The 18,787-nt window shown below is 43.8% G+C and overlaps 1 protein-coding gene across 1 annotated transcript; it reads right to left on the bottom strand.

Moving 5' to 3' along the window:
• Nucleotides 1-18,671, bottom strand: LOC112224397 (aconitate hydratase, mitochondrial). The gene is made up of 17 exons (XM_024387925.2): nucleotides 18,569-18,671; nucleotides 17,230-17,372; nucleotides 16,730-16,988; nucleotides 15,224-15,316; nucleotides 14,823-14,981; nucleotides 14,541-14,691; nucleotides 14,187-14,291; nucleotides 13,859-13,950; nucleotides 13,666-13,771; nucleotides 13,294-13,451; nucleotides 12,934-13,007; nucleotides 4,681-4,792; nucleotides 4,275-4,556; nucleotides 3,907-4,098; nucleotides 3,487-3,619; nucleotides 1,883-2,004; nucleotides 1-1,743 (listed from the first exon to the last, which is right to left on the bottom strand). Exons 1-17 carry the CDS (start codon nucleotides 18,602-18,604, stop codon nucleotides 1,612-1,614), a joined length of 2,349 nt encoding a protein of 782 aa, XP_024243693.1. The 5' UTR covers nucleotides 18,605-18,671; the 3' UTR covers nucleotides 1-1,611.
• Between the last annotated feature and the right edge of the window lie 116 nt (nucleotides 18,672-18,787).

The raw sequence follows: 18,787 nt of genomic DNA, 5'->3' as shown, positions 1-18,787 counted from the left end.
TATAGTCATTGAAATGTCACGTTTATTTTACAACGCATTGCAACTGGATAGCACTCATTTCTGCAATAGAGAAAAAAAACACAGAAAAAGACATTTAAATACACATGGATCCAGACACTTTCCATACTGTAGACAGGAGGAGGTTGGTGATGAGTGTGTTTCCTGTCTAGGGGGTCAAGGCTAGAAGGGATCCAGCTTTGGTCAAATTAAAATCAAAAGTATATTTTTCCCCCTTCATTTGAACTAACCCTAACCCTTTTCCTAACCTGCTGCGTATGTTCTAAACTGCTACGAAAAGTCAAATCTGATGTTAATTTGACAAAAGCAGGATCCTTTCTAGCAATGACCTGTCTGGGGGGTTATATAGGCAGAGTTAGCTAGTATGTTTGAGAGAGTTCCCATACACTGCTAAGCAATGGGAGTGTTTTAGGTGTCTTTATCACTGAAGTAAACCTGGTGTCAAAGACAAGGATTTTTTCCCTGGCCAAGTTACCCGACTCAGACAAACTCTGGGCACTAACATGTAAGATTAGATAAAAGAGCGCAAAACAATAACACAGGACAGGGCAAAAGAATCTGGTAGTCCAATCAACACTGTTCTGAGGAGACCGCATTAAACATGTCAATGCACATCCAAGCTTTGAGAAAAAAAAAAAATACAATCACTAAAATATTTGAAGCTTTGAACTGTGTTGTATTATTATTATTCAGTGGTGGTGGGATGTTGTTACAAAGAGGTAACATGCACATATAGATAAATCAATTTGCCTCGTATTAACCAGCATGTGTATTCTATTCTTTGTATTTTGGAGAATCTACCACAAAATTAACAAAACACATCGTACGGCGTGTGGATAGAGCAGAAAGGACAAAGCAGACACCCGATCACTAACGCAGATAGACCGTGCCGCCTGCAACAGATAAAGTGCTACACTGGTGCAACTCAGAGGCAAGGCGAGTGACTACAGGACTGACTGAAACAGACTTCAAACCTCACCAATCGGTTGGAACTGATAACAGGAGGAGCTGCGATTGGCAGTGTATTAGGTTACCGTTCCGCTCAAAAGTACAGCGTGTACATATGACACTTAACGGTAAGTGTCCCTTTGTATACAGTATCTGCGAGACAACATTCATGCCTGACAGACAGTTAATTCTGTCTACCACAGCAACTCACAGTACCTTAAAACAACTCTACAGTAGTACCCATCTGTGTGTATGCACTCCTATCTGTACTGCAAAGTTTGATGCGTTTCTTACATCTGAAAAGTTCTGTGGTTTGTGTTTGACTTGTCTATACAGTGCAGGGCAGTGGAGGTCACATGCAGGGGTTGATGATTGTACTGGACCGGAATTGTGATATTGGAGGGGTGTGGCTTTTATTCTTTACCAAGTCTCAAAACTCTTAAGTCGCCTCCTCTCCCTCATCACTGATTGGTTAAACAGAGCTCATTAACAAGTACTTTTACCTTACAGATCAGTGATAAACATAAGGAGAGGGAGGAAGCCATTCAAGAATATTGAGACATCCCATATCTTTAAAACACAGCATGTCCCCCTGTCCTCTCAACCCCTCCCCCTATCTCTGTAGCTCTTCTTCCCTCTCTCAAGTTACTGGAGCTCTTTCATTCTGTTGAGGGCCGAGCCGGCCTGAAACCATTCGATCTGTGTCTCGTTGAAGGTATGGTTCAGCTGGAACTCATCTTTGGTGCCATCACTGTGCTTCACTACTGTAGACAGGGGCTGGAGGGGCAGGGATACACCATTAGAGATACAGACATGTGAACCTTCTGGAAACAAAGTCCCAGACCCTAATCTGGAGGTGGGCAATTCTGATCCTGGACAGTCTCAAAGCCTACAGACTGGTGTAAGTGCCACTCACCTTTCCTGGGGCGAAGGTTGCAAGTCCTTTGATGGAGATCTTGTCGTCTGGGCGGATCTTGTCGTAGTCAGCGGGGTTCTGGAAGGTCAGGGGCAGCATTCCCTGTTTCTTCAGATTTGTCTCTACAGAGAGAAGGAAAGAAAAAAGGTTAGTTGTATGGATGTTGAAAATGAAGTTGGCGAGAGAAGCAATGTAGATGCAATGCAATGTTCTGCTTACACAAACTGTCCCCTTTAGCCTGGACGCAAGTTACCGTGGATCCTGTTGTAAGTTAACGTGGATATAGGGCTGGGCGATATGGCCAAAATAACATGGTATTCTAAATGTTTGACGGTATTTGATTAATAAAAGTTCTACATTTGCTTTATGAGTAGTGCGTAACACCTATTCTAAATTATACTGTTCAATTCAACAAAAATAATTTCCTGCATTTACATGAATTTCTGCACTCATGAGAATTTCCACAATTAGGGGGGGAAAAAAACAAACACTAAGGCCTCTTTTTTTTTTACCCCTTTTTTCTCCCCAATTTCATGGTATCCAATTGGTCCAGTTAGTCTGTCTCATCGCTACAACTCCCGCACAGCCTCGGGAGAGGCGAAGGTCGAGAGCCTCCGAAACACAACACAATCTAGCCACACTGCTTCTTAACAACGCACATCCAACTCGGAAGCCAGCCACACCAATGTGTTGGAGGAAACAATACACCTGGCGACCTGGTCAGCGTGCACTGCACCCGGCCCGCCACAGGAGTTGCTAGTGCGCGATGAGACAAGGATATCCCTGCCTGGTCAAACCCTCCCTAACCCGGCTGACGCTGGGCCAATTGTGAGTCGCCACATGGACCTCCCGGTCACGGCCGGCTGCAACAGAGCCTGGGCTCAAACCCAGAATCTCTGGTGTCACAGCTAGCACTGCGCCACCCGGGAGGCCCCTAGGCCTCATTTTTAACCAAATGTTGCAACTGCAATTTAGATCAAAACACAGGTGAACTTTGGAATCATGGAAATAGAATGTTTATTTTATAGTTAGAATATAAATAATAGTGGTCACTTTGAACACAGTGTTTGACATGACAACGAATGAAAATGCCTTCGACTAGTTATTGTGACAGGGTTGTAACCAAAGTGATGTTCAGTGTTTCCTATGGGACCCCATAATCTTTGGCTACATTAAATCTTTATTAATGTAGCCAACATATTCATGCCTCGCCTATTCCTCGGATTTAGAAGATACTGTTGCACAAACATGCGGATTTAAGCCTCCACCAGCACTGGTATTAGCTAGCTACGTTTGCTCGGATTCAGTACTTTTATTAGCTAGTTAGCATTAATGGCTAACACAATTTAGCTTAAATTGCTAAGAAAATACAAACTAGCTGTTTGCAGATGTAAGAAACAAACAAACGTGGATTTATACTAAGATCAAAGTGGAAACATTGTCATCATCAACATTGTTGCATGTGCTGCACTGACCATTTAACATACATTCAAATACTGTTACAGAAGGTATAGTAAAAACCCAAACCGATACGTCCATCAATACCGGTATATAGTAAAATACAGTATACAGCCCAGCCCTAAGTGGATCTTGTAGTAAGTTACCGTGGATCCTGGCAAAGCTCTTGACAATGATGCATCTTCCTCCCAGGTGCCTGGGCTCCAGGGCTGCATGCTCTCTGCTGGATCCCTCACCGTAGTTGTCATCTCCCACAACCACCCATGACAGACCGTTGGCCTGGGAGAAGAGGAAGGTGAGGAGAGTTAAAAAAACAAAAAACAAAACAAAAGGGGAAACCATTAAAATCCCTAATCAATTGCCGTTTCTTACATTGATGGCCAAATGTTTAAGGGAATGCCTAATCGATATCAATCCCTCTTGGACAAAATGATAAAAGGGTCTGAATCTTAACGAGACAGACTTTCAAAGGGAAATTCAAGCAAAAAGTACACTTGTTGATCTCAAGTAAGGATGTTGTTTGAGCTAGGGGTCAAGGGTCATTGTTCATCATCCGGGGCGCTTACCTTGTAATGACGGGCGACGTCAGGCACACCGCCGTAATCTCCTGTCAGCTGGTTCTTGATCTTGTTGACGCCGTCGTTCTCGATGTTGACTGCTCCAATTAGCATGTTGTTGGAGATGTTGTCAAGGTGACCACGGAACTTGAGCCATGGACCAGCGGCACTGATGTGGTCTGTGGTGCATTTCCCCTTCACCTGGAGAGAGGGCATGAATGGTGGAATGGGAAAAGGAGAACAAGAGTAAGGGTGACTGGAAAGGATCACAAAAAAATAATAATAAAAGTCTTCACTTACAAAATATATTTCTATCTGAACATTCTATAATGTCGCACCCTCCTGAACAGACCCCAGATTATCCTTTGACCCCTGACCTTGATGAGGATTTGCAGGTCCTCAAGGTCACCTCCGGCCCATTTGTCAAAGGGCTCCAGCAGCTGCAGCCGGGTGCTGGTGGGGCTGACGTCCACCCTCAGCTTTGAGCCACCCTCGGCAGGGGGGTGCTGGTAGGTGTCCTGACCGGGGTCAAAGTCCAACTTGGGCAGCTCGTCTGCACTGGGGGGCTTTAGCTTGAACTTTTCTCCATTGGCGGCCGTAAGGTAATCAACCTCGGGGTTGAAATCCAGGGTTCCTGCGATGGCCAGGGCTGTGACGATCTGGAGGAGCAGAGGACAAGGGAGAGCGAGGCAAGGTGTGTGTGCGCGCAAGTGTATAATATTTCTATGCGAGTGAGAAAAGAGAAAGTCAGAAAATAAGGTGCATTTAGCATCCTAAAAGTACCTCAGGGGAGGCGACAAAGGCATGTGTGGCTGGGTTGGCGTCATTCCTGGCGGTGAAGTTCCTGTTGTAAGATGTGACGATGGTGTTCTTCTCTCCCTTCTTCACATCACGCCTGAACAGAAACATCAACTTAACATTGTATCCCAAATGGCACCCTATTCCCTATATAGTTTACTACTTTTGACCAAGTGCACTACACAGGGAATAGGATACTATTTGAAACACAGCCAATCTTAAGACACATTTGAGTCTAAATGAATAACAGAATGAACATAAATAGGGCTGTGGCAGTCATGAAATTGTCAGTTGGTTATTGTCATGCAAAAGAAAGTCTGCAGGTCTCACAGTAATTTATGTTAATTAACAAACACATTTAGCATCTCCAGGCCTCCACACAAAAGCTGATGATGCGGGTCTTGGCGCCTTTGGAACAAAATCAATTGAATATACACCATCACAATATTTATTTTTTAATTTATCTGTTATTTTACCAGGTAAGTTGACTGAGAACACATTCTCATTTACAGCAACGACCTGGGGAATAGTTACAGGGGAGAGGAGGGGGATGAATGAGCCAATTGTAAACTGGGGATTATTAGGTGACCGTGATGGTTTGAGGGTCAGATTGGGAATTTAGCCAGGTCACCGGGGTTAACACCGGGATCTTTAATGACCTCAGAGAGTCAGGACACCCGTTTAACGTCCCATCCGAGAGACGGCACCCTACACAGGGCAGTGTCCCCAATCACTGCCCTGGGGCATTGGGATATTTTTTAGACCAGTGGAAAGAGTGCCTCCTACTGGCCCTCCAACACCACTTCCAGCAGCATCTGGTCTCCCATCCAAGGACTGACCAGGAACAACCCTGCTTAGCTTCAGAAGCAAGCCAGCAGTGGTATGCAGGGTGGTATGCTGCTAGCCTATGCGAGTGAGCTGTGCGCCAAACAGGTGCTGTTGGATTACAATATACATTTGTCTGATGGTTTGGAACAATGTAAACACTAAATAAGCGTACCAGACTTTTTTTTGTTTTTTGTTGGGGGGGTAAACCTTTATTACAGCAAAGACTAAAAACAGTCGCTTGATACAGTAGCCTATATAAGTATTGAAGTTACACGTCGCGTGCGTCGCAAACTACATTTAGAAATCCATGTTATTCAATTATTGCTCGCGCCAAGAGCGTCTGCGATGCCAAGGGCTAACATATAACTCCTTTCTATTTGTGAAGCAGATCGAGCTGCTATGAAAGTGTAGATGCCAATCACCATATGAGTTCAAAAGATGAAAAAGCCTGGAAGGAGGAGAGATGACTATAAGCGATTCGGCTGGCTGTTTTATGTGTGGATTAATTGGCGGAGTAGAAGAGCTTGTGCATTTCAGGTAAAATAACTGTTTATATCCCAGGACAAATTAGCCAGCAAGTGCAAGCTAACTAGCTAAATAGCCATACATGTTTACTGCTTTTCGACCTGTCCCCAAATTAATGTCATTGGTTCAGAGTTTGTTTTGATATTTTAACCTGCGTGTCGTGATCGCGTTTGGTGTAGGGGGACAAAATAAATTTATGCACGATAGCGCACGGTTTGGGTTCCGTGTTAGGCCCTACAGCTCGATGGTGGTTAAGGCTGCTATACTAAGCCTACTAATGTTAATGACCGTCATTATTATGATCGTTATAATAACAATAAGACCAAGAAATGGGTCATTATTATAAATATTATTTGAGACAACTTCGAACAGTGTAAACACAATAAACAAGTAATACCCTAACAACAAAGTGTAAAGCCTTTATTACAGAAGAGCAAAGATAAAAAAACAGCCGAATTTGTGATATTGTTTCAGAGGTTGTGGTTGCTTGAGGCTCACGGAATCAGTAGGCTATTAAACACTCAAACAGGCAACACAAGCAGGATCTGGCGCGCGCAAGATATATTAATGGACCTAATTAAGTTAGGGTTTCCTCACTATTCTTAAGGCAATGGCTGTTTTCTCAACTCCAGAGTTCGTAAAGTCAGCGGCAAGTCAAATTTATGGACTTTCAAGTGCTTGTTCAAGCACTAATATTTATTTAAGGAACATCAATCTGTAAGTTCCTATTATGCATTTTTTTCTAGTCGCCAACAGATGGCAGTATATCGCCACAACCTCATGGAAAAAAAGACTGACAAGTTCTACTCAATAATACCCGTTTCATGACTACATACGTTAGTGCTAAGTCAGGACTGAAGATGTTGACTGATTTCCTTATATGAACTGTAACTCAGTAAATTTGTTTAAATTGTTGCATTAATATTTCTCAGTGTACATATTAAATTGTCTTAATATGTCATGAAAGTAAATTCTGATAGTGTAAAGTGTTGCATTCTAAACCTATTTGAAAAGAAACAAGTTATGAATGCGTTTGATAAAAGATTAAAGACTCTCTCGGGCACCTATTTAGAATTTTAGGGACCCCAAGTTTGGGAACCCCTGAACTACTAACCCATCTCCCTGCTTGCTTCAACACTTCCTCACTCTGCATCTCCTTCATTGCAACCCGACTCACCACAGTCGGGCTCACTACTCTATAAAGAAAAGGTATTTGGTTATGTCAACTTATAGTAGCCCATCTTTTAATTATAGCTAGCTTAAATTTCAGTCAACTGCTCCTGCTGAGGTCAGGCTCCGCGTAACGTTAGCGTCATCCTTCTAGCCAGCTAGTTATAGCTAGCTACCTGGCTTATAGCCGGAGCCCTTGAGCTACCTAGACATGACTGAAATATCAGCGACTATTTACTAGTTGTACACTCATTCTCCGAAAGTCAGGCAGGGGGTTTGTTTGGGGTGCGTTTTGACACTGTAGGGGTTGATGGATGTTTAAAAAAAAAAAAAAAATTCACTGTCAGAGGAGTCTCTCTGCCACTGTAGGTCTGGGCTGAGGTAGTTTGTGTCCTCTCTGCCTGTGTCGTGGGAGGAGTTTTCCTCCACTACATCCCTGGTTGGGTCTGGCAAAAACATCAATATCCCGCCAGGCATGATTGAATCTCCATTTGCCCGGCATTTTAGCTATCGATGTGATGAGGTTCGGCAGCACCTAAGTCAGTTATGTACCTGCCTTGCTCAGTGGCAGTGTGGGTGAAACACCTGAGGAAAGCAAACTCTGTAGTCTGCCTGATAGTGGGTTCGCTAGACCAATACATTCCTAATATTTTTCATTTTAAAGTACTTTTCAAGTACCAACTTCAGAAAATGTCTGATTTTTAAGGCCTTCCAGTACTTGAATTTCAGAGCGCCAAACTCAAGTACTTTTAATCACCTTGTGCAAACCATGCCATCTTCTAACTCCACTGCTGCCTCCGCATTGGTTCTCACCACCAATATTCTGGGTAACATTGCTATTATGGACATCGCAACATGGTCTAGGAAAAGGTGCCAATTCAAAAGCGCACTGATGTTTCAGAACCGCGGACAGCGAACCCTATCGAACGCGGGAGAAAGTGCATCGTTATAGTGTTGCACCATTGTTCTTATATAATAACCATATACAACTTCAGTACCTGACACCCTTGACCCACTCCAATTTGCTTACCGCCCAAATAGGTCCACAGACGATGCAATCTCAACCACACTGCACACTGCCCTAACCCATCTGGACAAGAGGAATACCTATGTGAGAATGCTGTTCATCGACTACAGCTCGGCATTCAACACCATAGTACCCTCCAAGCTCGTCATCAAGCTCGAGACCCTGGGTCTCGACCCCGCCCTGTGCAACTGGGTACTGGACTTCCTGACGGGCCGCCCCCAGGTGGTGAGGGTAGGCAACAACATCTCCTCCCCGCTGATCCTCAACACTGGGGCCCCACAAGGGTGCGTTCTGAGCCCTCTCCTGTACTCCCTGTTCACCCACGACTGCGTGGCCATGCACGCCTCCAACTCAATCATCAAGTTTGCGGACGACACAACAGTGGTAGGCTTGATTACCAACAACGACGAGACGGCCTACAGGGAGGAGGTGAGGGCCCTCGGAGTGTGGTGTCAGGAAAATAACCTCACACTCAACGTCAACAAAACTAAGGAGATGATTGTGGACTTCAGGAAACAGCAGAGGGAACACCCCCATCCACATCGATGGAACAGTAGTGGAGAGGGTAGCAAGTTTTAAGTTCCTCGGCATACACATCACAGACAAACTGAATTGGTCCACTCACACAGACAGCATCGTGAGGAAGGCGCAGCAGCGCCTCTTCAACCTCAGGAGGCTGAAGAAATTCGGCTTGTCACCAAAAGCACTCACAAACTTCTACAGATGCACAATCGAGAGCATCCTGGCGGGCTGTATCACCGCCTGGTATGGCAACTGCACCGCCCTCAACCGTAAGGCTCTCCAGAGGGTAGTGAGGTCTGCACAACGCATCACCGGGGCAAACTACCTGCCCTCCAGGACACCTACACCACCCGATGCTACAGGAAGGCCATAAAGATCATCAAGGACATCAACCACCCGAGCCACTGCCTGTTCACCCCGCTGCCATCCAGAAGGCGAGGTCAGTACAGGTGCATCAAAGCTGGGACCGAGAGACTGAAAAACAGCTTCTATCTCAAGGCCATCAGACTGTTAAACAGCCACCACTAACATTGAGTGGCTACTGCCAACACACTGTCAATGACACTGACTCTACTCCAGCCACTTTAATCATGGGAATCGATGGGAAATGATGTAAATATATCACTAGCCACTTTAAAACAATGCTACCTTATATAATGTTACTTACCCTACATTGTTCATCTCATATGCATACGTTGATACTGTACTCTATATCATCGACTGCATCCTTATGTAATACATGTATCACTAGCCACTTTAACTATGCCACTTGGTTTACATACTTATCTCATATGTATATACTGTACTCGATATCATATCGATATACTCGATATCATCTACTGTATCTTGCCTATGCTGCTCTGTACCATCACTCATTCATATATCCTTATGTACATATTCTTTATCCCCTTACACTGTGTATGACAGTAGTTTTTTTTTTTTGGAATTGTTAGTTAGATTACTTGCTCGTTATTACTGCATTGTCGGAACTAGAAGCACAAGCATTTCGCTACACTCGCATTAACATCTGCTAACCATGTGTATGTGACAAATAAAATTTGATTTGATTTGATTTGAGTAACACGTCTTAGTGATGGATCGCGCCACCCCCACGGCCTCCACAATGGATTAGTCCATACACAATTTTTTTGTGCTATATGCGTGACAAAAGAAATCTCGGTCGACCAAAAGCCTATCGACTAAATGGGGTCAGCCCTATATCCATTAATTTATTTTAGGCAGGTCTGAAGATACATTTTCTTATCATAAAGTATTTCAGAAGAACAGAATACGTGTTGGCCTACTGCATGTTATCTGGCTATGCACCATGTCATAGGATTGTTCATTTAACAGACAAGATATGCTTATAAAATTGTGCCATTATTTTATAGTAAGAATATAATTGAACGTAGCTGAATAAAATAAAAATTATATTTTTCCCCATTCAGGAGCATGCGCATAAGTGGCTATATTGAGTGTAAAAATTATAATTGGAAAATGGTTCTGTACGCTAGATTTAGAGTTAATTGCTACTTTAGTTGTGAATTATACAAACCTTAGAAATCAAACAATGCAGTGTATTCGATAAGTTCAGACCCCTTGACTTCATCCACTGTTACTTTACAGCCTTATTCTAAAATGGATGAAGTTGTCACCCCCCCCAATTTCCACACAATACCCAATGACAAAGCAAAAACAGGTTTCTAGAAATGTTTGCAAATCTATTAACAATACAAAACTGAAATATAACATTTACATAAGTATTCAGACCCTTTAAGTACTTTGTTGAAGCACTTTTGGCAACGATTACAGCCTCGACTCTTCTTGGGTATGACGCTACAAGCTTGGCACACCTGTATTTGGGGAGTTTCTCCCATTCTTCTCTGCAGATCCTCTCAAGCTCTGTCAGGTTGGATCGGGAGAGTTACTGCACAGCTATGTTCAAGTCTGGGCTCCGACTGGGCCACTCAAGGACATTGAGACTTGTCCCAAAGCCACTCCTGCGATGTCTTAGCTGTGTGCTTAGGGTTGTTGTCCTGTTGGAAGGTGATCCTTCACCCCAGTCTGAGGTCCTGAGCAGGTTGTCATCAGGCATCCCTGTGCTTCGCTCCATTCTTCTTTCCCCTCGATCCTGACTTGTCACCCAGTCGCTGAAAAACATCCCCACAGCATGATGCTGCCACCACCATGTTTCACCGGAGGGATGGTATTGGCCAGGTTATGAGCGGTGCCAGCTTTCCTGGAGATGTGACGCTTGGCATTCAGGCCAAAGAATTCAATCTTGGTTTCATTAGACTGGAGAATCTTGTTTCTCATGGTCTGGGAGTCCTTTACGTGCCTTTTGGCAAACTCCAAGCGGGCTTTCATGTGCCTTTTACTGAGGTGGCTTCCATCTGGCCACTCTACCATAACGGCCTGATTAGTAGAGTGCTGCTAAGATGGGAGAACCTTCCAGAAGGACAACCATCTCCACAGAGGAACTCTGAAGCTCTGTCAGAGTGACCAAGGCCCTTCTCCCCCCCATTGCTCAGATTGGCTGGGTGGACAGCTCTAGGGGGGAGTCTTGGTGGTTCCAAACTTTGTCCATTAAAGAAGAATGGAGGTCACTGTGTTCTTGAGGACCTTAAATGCTGCAGACATTTTTTTGGTACCCTTCCCCAGATCTGCACCTCGAGACAATCCTGTCTCGGAGCTCTACAGACAATTCCCTCAACCGCATGGCTTGGTTTTTGCTCTGACATGCACTGTCAACTGTGGGGCCTTAGACAGTTGTGTGCCTTTCCAAATCACATCCAATCAATTGAAATTTACCACAGGTGGATTCCAATCAAGTTGTATTGTAGAAACAGCTCAAGGATGATCAATGGAAACAGGATGCACCGGAGCGCAATGTCAAGTCTCATAGCAAAGGGTCTGAATACTTATGTAAATAAGGCATCTTTTTTTATAAACTATTAAACATTAAAAAAATTAAAAAAACAGATGTTGCCTGGTCATTATGGCGTATTGTGTGTAGATTGATGAGGAATTGGTTTTATTTGATCCATTTTATAATAAGGCTGTAATGTAACAAAATGTGGGGGGGAAAAGGGTTCTGAATACTTTCCGAATGCACTGTACGGGCTGCATGATGCGACTATCGGCTATTGATGATTTGAAAAAAGAAAGCTGCCACTACCTTGCCTCAGGCTGCACACGCCGTTTCCTCATATTCTCACCCATCAGAATATTCTCCATTTAATCTTTACTAATATGTCAAATTAGTTTAGATTTAGAATGGCCCATTATTAAATTGGCAAGATAAAAAGACATGTCATCTGTATACACTGGAATAGCGAAGATGCTACTTTCCTGCAGGTATGTTTTTCACTCTGTTGGATAGGCTACTTGAGTAATTTCGCTGCACGACAGAAAAATGACACCCAAACCTGTTCCTGCAGATACCCAGTGCTTAATTAGGGAAAGTGAACAGTAAAAAATTTTCACAACGAAAACATTTGATTAGACTGTTGACAGCCCCTCTCTGCACACTGGAGAAAGGAATGAAGGAGAGAGTAGAAACTCACCGTGGTGAGATTCTGTAGCTTAAAAGGGTATTGTGTCAGCCTATTTCTTTTATTTATACACATTTTCCTGTCATGTATATTATGCGGTAAGCCATGTATTGTACAAAGACAATCATTATTTTAATTCAGTTCTCTTGGGGGGGGCTTGGGCTCAAATATAGGCCTATGCTTATTAATTCAAAAAACAGCATATGGCTGTTTCGAATTAATCGTCACCTTAGAAAAACGCTGTCGATTTCATTGTGTTAGGCTTTGAAACATCCACAACTGTTTTCCACTCAGTTGCAACCTGTTTAACTTCTTTCTTCAAATTGATCAATCACAGTGAGGTGAGTTTTAAAAGCATATTCCGTTTTCATGCGATTTGTGATTATATTTGCATTGATGTCAGAGTGGTTCGAAAGGACAGTAGAGCCCCTGAGTACCAGGCCATTAGCAACCTGATGAACGTACTACTAATGCATGTCCAGAGTGCATATCTGGAGATTACCGTGACCCAACGGTCACATCGAATTTTACTGAGGTCATGACTCATGACTGCCAGTAATACGATCACCTCAACAGCTCTTAACATAAATGAGTAAGTCAACTAATTATTACCTGTCCCACTGTCCAATGCAGGGTCCACAGGCGTTGGCCAGGACCATTCCACCAACATCACCAAGGATCTTGGACTACAGAACATACAGCTTCAATTAGGAGCAGCTAAAAGAAGTAGTTCCTGCTGAATATATCAACATCCAAGGCTCCAATTACAAATTGGCTACATATGATTCCCTTAAAACTAGAGAGCAGAGTTGTGCCAAAGTTGACATCCTCCTAAGAATCAAGGATGTTAACAATATTTTACAACAGTTATCCTGTCGCCCTGATTTGCTAGGTGAGTGACCAGCACCCAAGACATCCCTGATCATATCCCCTTCCCCTATACTAGACATCTGCCCGTGCCCAGGGACTCACATATCCATCTCGCTCGATTGTGGCGCGAATCTGTTCAGACCCGGGGGTGATGGTGAACGCAGCCTTGCACTTCAGACCTTTGTCCAGGGCCTGTTTGGCCACGGAGGCAGAGCGGCCCATGTCCTCATAACTGGAGTTGGTGCAGCTGCCAATCAGACCTGAGGGGAGGGGACAGAGCTTAAGGAGCCACCTGCTGCATGTCTACTTTCTCAGTAGAAAATCTATAGATCAGTATACAAGGCTAAAGTCAGATGTATAGTTAATAATATAGTAATAGCACAGCAATAGCACAAAAATAGCTCTAAACAGAGACATGGTTGTGAGAGCCAGTGGTCAACTGTGAGGTCAAAAGGATCTGAAGGCTGCACTGACCCACTTTGACTTCCAGGGGCCAGCCATTTTTCACTGCCGTGGCCCCAATGTCTGCCATGGGGTGGGCCAGGTCAGGGGTGAAGGGCCCGTTGATGTGGGGCTTCAGCTTGGAGGGACAGAGAAAAGTAGCATGGTTAGGTTGGGGGTGTGGGGGTGTATGAGAGAGAGAGAAAGAGCAGGGGAGGGCACTCACCTCATCTAGGTTGATCTCGACCATTGAGTCATACTCACAGCCCACGTCAGGAACCAGCAGGTCAGCGTAATCGTCAGCCAGGGCAGCAATGTCTGAGATAGGGAGGGCAACCGGCCAGATAAATGGATCAAACATCTCTTTAAAATGAAATGACAACCCTTTCAGGGGAGTGTCCAAAGTAGCACCCTATTCCCCTTATAGTGTATTATATAGGGAATAGGGTGCCATTTGGGACACATTCCCAGGACTTCCACAAACATATTCAGCATATAACCGGAGATCATTGCACATCACACACAGGTGTGTTTGACGACATGAACTGACTGACCTCCACGGCCAGTCTTCTCCAGGTAGGTTTTCATGCGGTGGTTATAGGGGAACACAGAGGTAGTGGCTCCAATCTCAGCCCCCATGTTGCAGATAGTGGCCATTCCTAAAACCCACAATGGTCTGTAGGTTACTATAGGCATTTCTACAACACAAAATCACAATGTGGCTTGATAGTAAACACTTTGATTATGTATGGTGTGAGGAGCACAAAAAAACCCAGAAGTACAGTATATTAGATCAGAGATCAGCTGGTCACCATCCTAGATAGATTATAAACTGTCTCATTGACTGCATAACCACTATGAAGTGTGCAGTAGTGTGTAGAGGTAACAAAGTCCTCCCTCTCTCAGACCTGTGCAGGAGATGGAGTCCACCCCAGGTCCGTGGTACTCCACAATGGCTCCAGTACCTCCCTTCACGGTCAGAATCCCAGCAACCTTAAGGATCACATCCTTGGGGGATGTCCATCCTGACAGCTTGCCTGTCAGCTTCACCCCAATAACCTGTCGTTGGAAAACATGGTTAAGGGAGGTTTATGTAGTATAAGTTGTAGAAATGCATTATACCACTGTACTATATTACTGGGGACTTCAGGAAAAAGGTTTCTGTTAAATAAACTAGGAATCACACTTACATTGGGACACTTGAGCTCCCAGGGGATGCCAGCCATGACATCAACAGCATCAGCCCCTCCCACTCCAATGCAGATGGAGCCCAGTCCGCCACCATTGGGTGTGTGAGAGTCTGTGCCAATCAGCAACACCCCTGGGTAGGCATAGTTCTCCAGGATGATCTGAAATGGTGTAATATGGTAGTCAAATATGGTACTTAACACTGCAAACATAGCTCTTCATTATAAACGTGCAATATCTTGTTAACATAACATCACATTAACATAATGAAATTCTGGACCTACATTCATAAACAATTTATTGGAATGTAATTATATAATCAAGTGAATGCATTATCATAAAGCAACACTAGGAAAAATAGTGCCTTCAAAAGTGTAATTTCAGATTAGCCTCATTACTGTACCTGATGGATTATGCCAGAGCCTGGTTTCCAGAAGCCCACTCCATATTTAGCTCCAGCACTGGCCAGGAAGTTATACACCTCCGCATTAATATCCTAAGGACCAAGAGAAAAGGACAAATATTATTACTGGTACTTTATTCCCTAGTCCTGCCTCCATCCCCCAGGACTGAGGACTTCACATTTTAGTCATTGAGCAGACGCTCTTATCCAGTGCAACTTACATGAACAATTAGGGTTAAGTGCGTCGCTCATGTCGCCAGCCTGGTATTTGAACCAGTGAACTTCCCGTTACTAGCCTAAAGCCATTAACAGCTAGGCTACCTGCCTCCATCCCCCTGACCAGGACTGAAATATCATGATTTTAGGGGCAGGGTCATTTGGCCTTGCAGAGGTGCCCAACCTGCTAGGTCGCCAAGAACATTAACCAAAAGAGCCAATAAATGCATTTGAAAAAAGAAAAGCTAGTGTTTTTTGGTTAAGAAAAAAGTACTAAAAGAATTAGCTATGTCAAAGTGTAGGTGATAGGCTATGCATATTGGCTACAGCCTCATGTCCACACCAACATGAGGAGGCACCAAACTTGAATGAAAAATATCATGTAGGATAATTAATATTATCACCTTAAAGGCTTGATTCTGTCAACATACTCAAGATAGGCCAGTGCCTGTTGCACACCACAACGTCACTCACCTTGCAATCTGAGCGGAGTCAGTCAGCATTTTGAAGCCATTAAACTATAAAATGTTTCAAACCTGGACTTTTTATTTTATGAGGCATGTCTTACCTTACTTCAAAATAGCCTAGTCAAATTCTGGCCATAGGAATGTTGAGGGAATTATTTTTATAAACCCTTCCTCATATCATTGAAACCAGTAGGCTATTTCTCTCATGTTCAACTTTCATTGTCCAGCAGCCAGACACAATCCTAGCTGCAGCTCAATATCTTCCCTCTTTCTAAATGATATTTTCATTTGCCACATTTCCCCGTGAATTGCATTTTGGAAGAGTTGCACATATAGCTTACTGCCTTGTGCACGTATACTGTGAAGAGACAACAGTTTATCAACATATTAAGCAAAAAAATCTGATCTTTTGCACCAGCCCAACTGCTTTTAAAACAGTTTTTTTTTCATGAATTTGGGATCTATCATCCCACAACGGTTCCAGATTCTGTTTGGAATATTTATTTCTCATACAGAACAAGCTGACCAATAGAAAAGGTATATTTTTGTACTATGGGGGGATAGTAGATTGACATAGGCTATTGCTTTTGCTAAATGTTATGCAACTTGTTGACTGAGGAAAAGTAAATGTGGACAGTCCCAATTTATTCAATGTGTGCCTCGACATTAAATAAGAATGACACGCACATTGTATCCCCAGATTATTATATTCAGCCACCTTGGCCGCAAGGCATGGATTTTGTTAGGGGGCATTATGGCCACAAAGGGGGGAGACGGCCGTGACTGTTGCCAGGAAATTCGAGGCCTGCCCCTGACCTCTCACCTTTGCCCTTGCCAGGTCCTTGGCTCCTCCAATCTGGGCCTCGATCAGATGATCACAGTGGATGGTGGAGGGCACGGCCACCTGGGGCAGGCCACTGCTGATGAACTGCAGCATGGCCATCTGGGCCGTGGCGTCCTGCATGGCCACGCGGTCCGGCCGCAGACGCAGGTATGTACGGCCCCTGGCAATGTCCTGCCCCACAGGGTCATCCAGATGGCCGTAGACAATCTTTTCTGAGAGGGTGAGGGGACGGTTGAGTCTGAAAGGGAGGGCAGAGAGTGTGCAGAGTTACTGTAAAGGGCTACAAGTAGCTCTAATTGTACAACTGACAATTAACATAAAAAGCCTGCATTACAGTTCCATCATTGCCTAGGCAAGACATTGAAGTTGGCTTAGTCAGAAACAGAATGGCACCACACTAGAACAGGCCTGCCACCCATCTCACTGTAAACATAGTGAAACAGGTTCATGTTCTAGTGTAAACAGAGAGGCATACTGACCTCTTGCGCACAATGTTGACATTCTCATTGAGCTTCTCATAGTTGACGAAGTTGCTGGGCTCAAAGCGGCTCATTGACACTTTGGCCTTGGCATTGAAGGCTGCAGACACGTGCAGGCGCCGCACACCCTGGCCCAGGGCAAGCTGGGGACAGAGATAATAATAATTTAAAAAAGTAAACATCAAAATAATTTGGGCCTAGAGTTAGATAAGTCTTTGGTTGCTGTACTGTAGCCCATGAGTAAACAACTTGGATGAAAAAGTGTGCCTGCACCCACAATGAAATAAACCATAAAAAGGGAAGGGTGGGTTTATTACAAAGTTAGGCACAAGTGTGTGTATAGAGAGCAGTATGTGGATGGGAGTTGCCAATAAAAACTTTTACATTTTCTTGTTGAGCACATAAAGACTCATTCTAGCTCAAGGTGAAACTGCTCTTCCTGTGCCTCTAGATGGGAGCAGTGGAATTGTATGGCTTTAAGGCCTTTCATTGCATGGAACCAGATGAGATCATATCATTGGCACAATGTGGGGTTAACAAGCATTCGAGAATATATGCATGCGTTTGCCAGCAAATACAAAGACAGAAAGTTATCTGGAAAATTCTAATGTTTAGTCACTAATCAGCACTAAATGAGTCCTTCAATTGAAATCCCTGAACCCAAGCATACAACTGACAGCTACAACAGCTGAGACATACAGCAATAAACAGGTATTGTTGTCTTTCTGTGTCACCAAAGACGTGCTGTCACTCAAAAGTATGGGGAGGAAACCAGATCTATGAACATCAAACAGCTCTAGAGATTAGATAAAAATAAAAACACCTTAGCATAACGCCAATAAATCCATTTAGACTTGAAATAAAAAAATAAAAAGACCAGAAAGTCAAGATTCGTATGACAAACTGCTTTCTAATGACACCCCTCACTCCGGACACTAGTCTAACCGTGTTTTCACTGGACATGCTGCGTCGTGCTTGCCAGCGCCTTGTGCGGTTGCTATGCGCACTAACCTTGCGTTAACCTTGCGACCAACAAACGTGTCCTCGGTTGAAATGACATATAGAGCGCAATGACATCGTACATTAGGGCACCTTCATCCAATTTTCAACGTTACAAATCGCTTTAAAAAGCCATATTTGTGTGGAAATGGCAAACTTGAGTTCATGACGAAGCTTTGACTCAGGACAAGATGACCTGGGTAGTCGGCAAGACTGATCGTACTCTCTCAGACAAATATCATATATAGACATCAGGTCCACATCCAAAGTACATTCACTTATATTTGAAGGTGAACTCTCACACATCGATGGTACATAAATGTGATAACATGTCACCTACCTGCAGCCTGGCAACGGTGAGACAGTATGTGGCCATTTTGTTCACTGACAAAGATGTGTCGAGCAGAGGTGACGTCAGGTTTTGTAGCCGTCTACGTCGCGTGTCTTTGCAGGAAAATAGAACGCACGAGTAAAGTTGTATTAGAAATATAGCTTTTCTGTGTCCTACTCTAATTTTGAATTCAGAAATGTATATATCATATATTTTCTTAACTAATAT

The sequence above is a fragment of the Oncorhynchus tshawytscha genome, linkage group LG25 (assembly GCF_018296145.1).
Source record: "Oncorhynchus tshawytscha isolate Ot180627B linkage group LG25, Otsh_v2.0, whole genome shotgun sequence".
Taxonomy (NCBI): domain Eukaryota; kingdom Metazoa; phylum Chordata; class Actinopteri; order Salmoniformes; family Salmonidae; genus Oncorhynchus; species Oncorhynchus tshawytscha.
The sequence above is the reverse complement of the archived record's forward strand: the minus strand, read 5'-3'. Positions and strand labels throughout refer to the sequence as shown.

What these genes read in the sequence shown, in the direction of transcription:
- LOC112224397 (XM_024387925.2), bottom strand. Translation starts at nt 18,604, where the DNA reads ATGGCCACATACTGTCTCACCGTTGCCAGGCTGCAG. An exon ending in GCTCTGGCATAATCCATCAG is followed by an intron (nt 14,982 to 15,223) that starts GTACAGTAATGA and finishes ACACCATTTCAG; the next exon opens with ATCATCCTGGAGAACTATGC. An exon ending in CAACCTTCGCCCCAGGAAAG is followed by an intron (nt 1,744 to 1,882) that starts GTGAGTGGCACT and finishes CTGCCCCTCCAG; the next exon opens with CCCCTGTCTACAGTAGTGAA.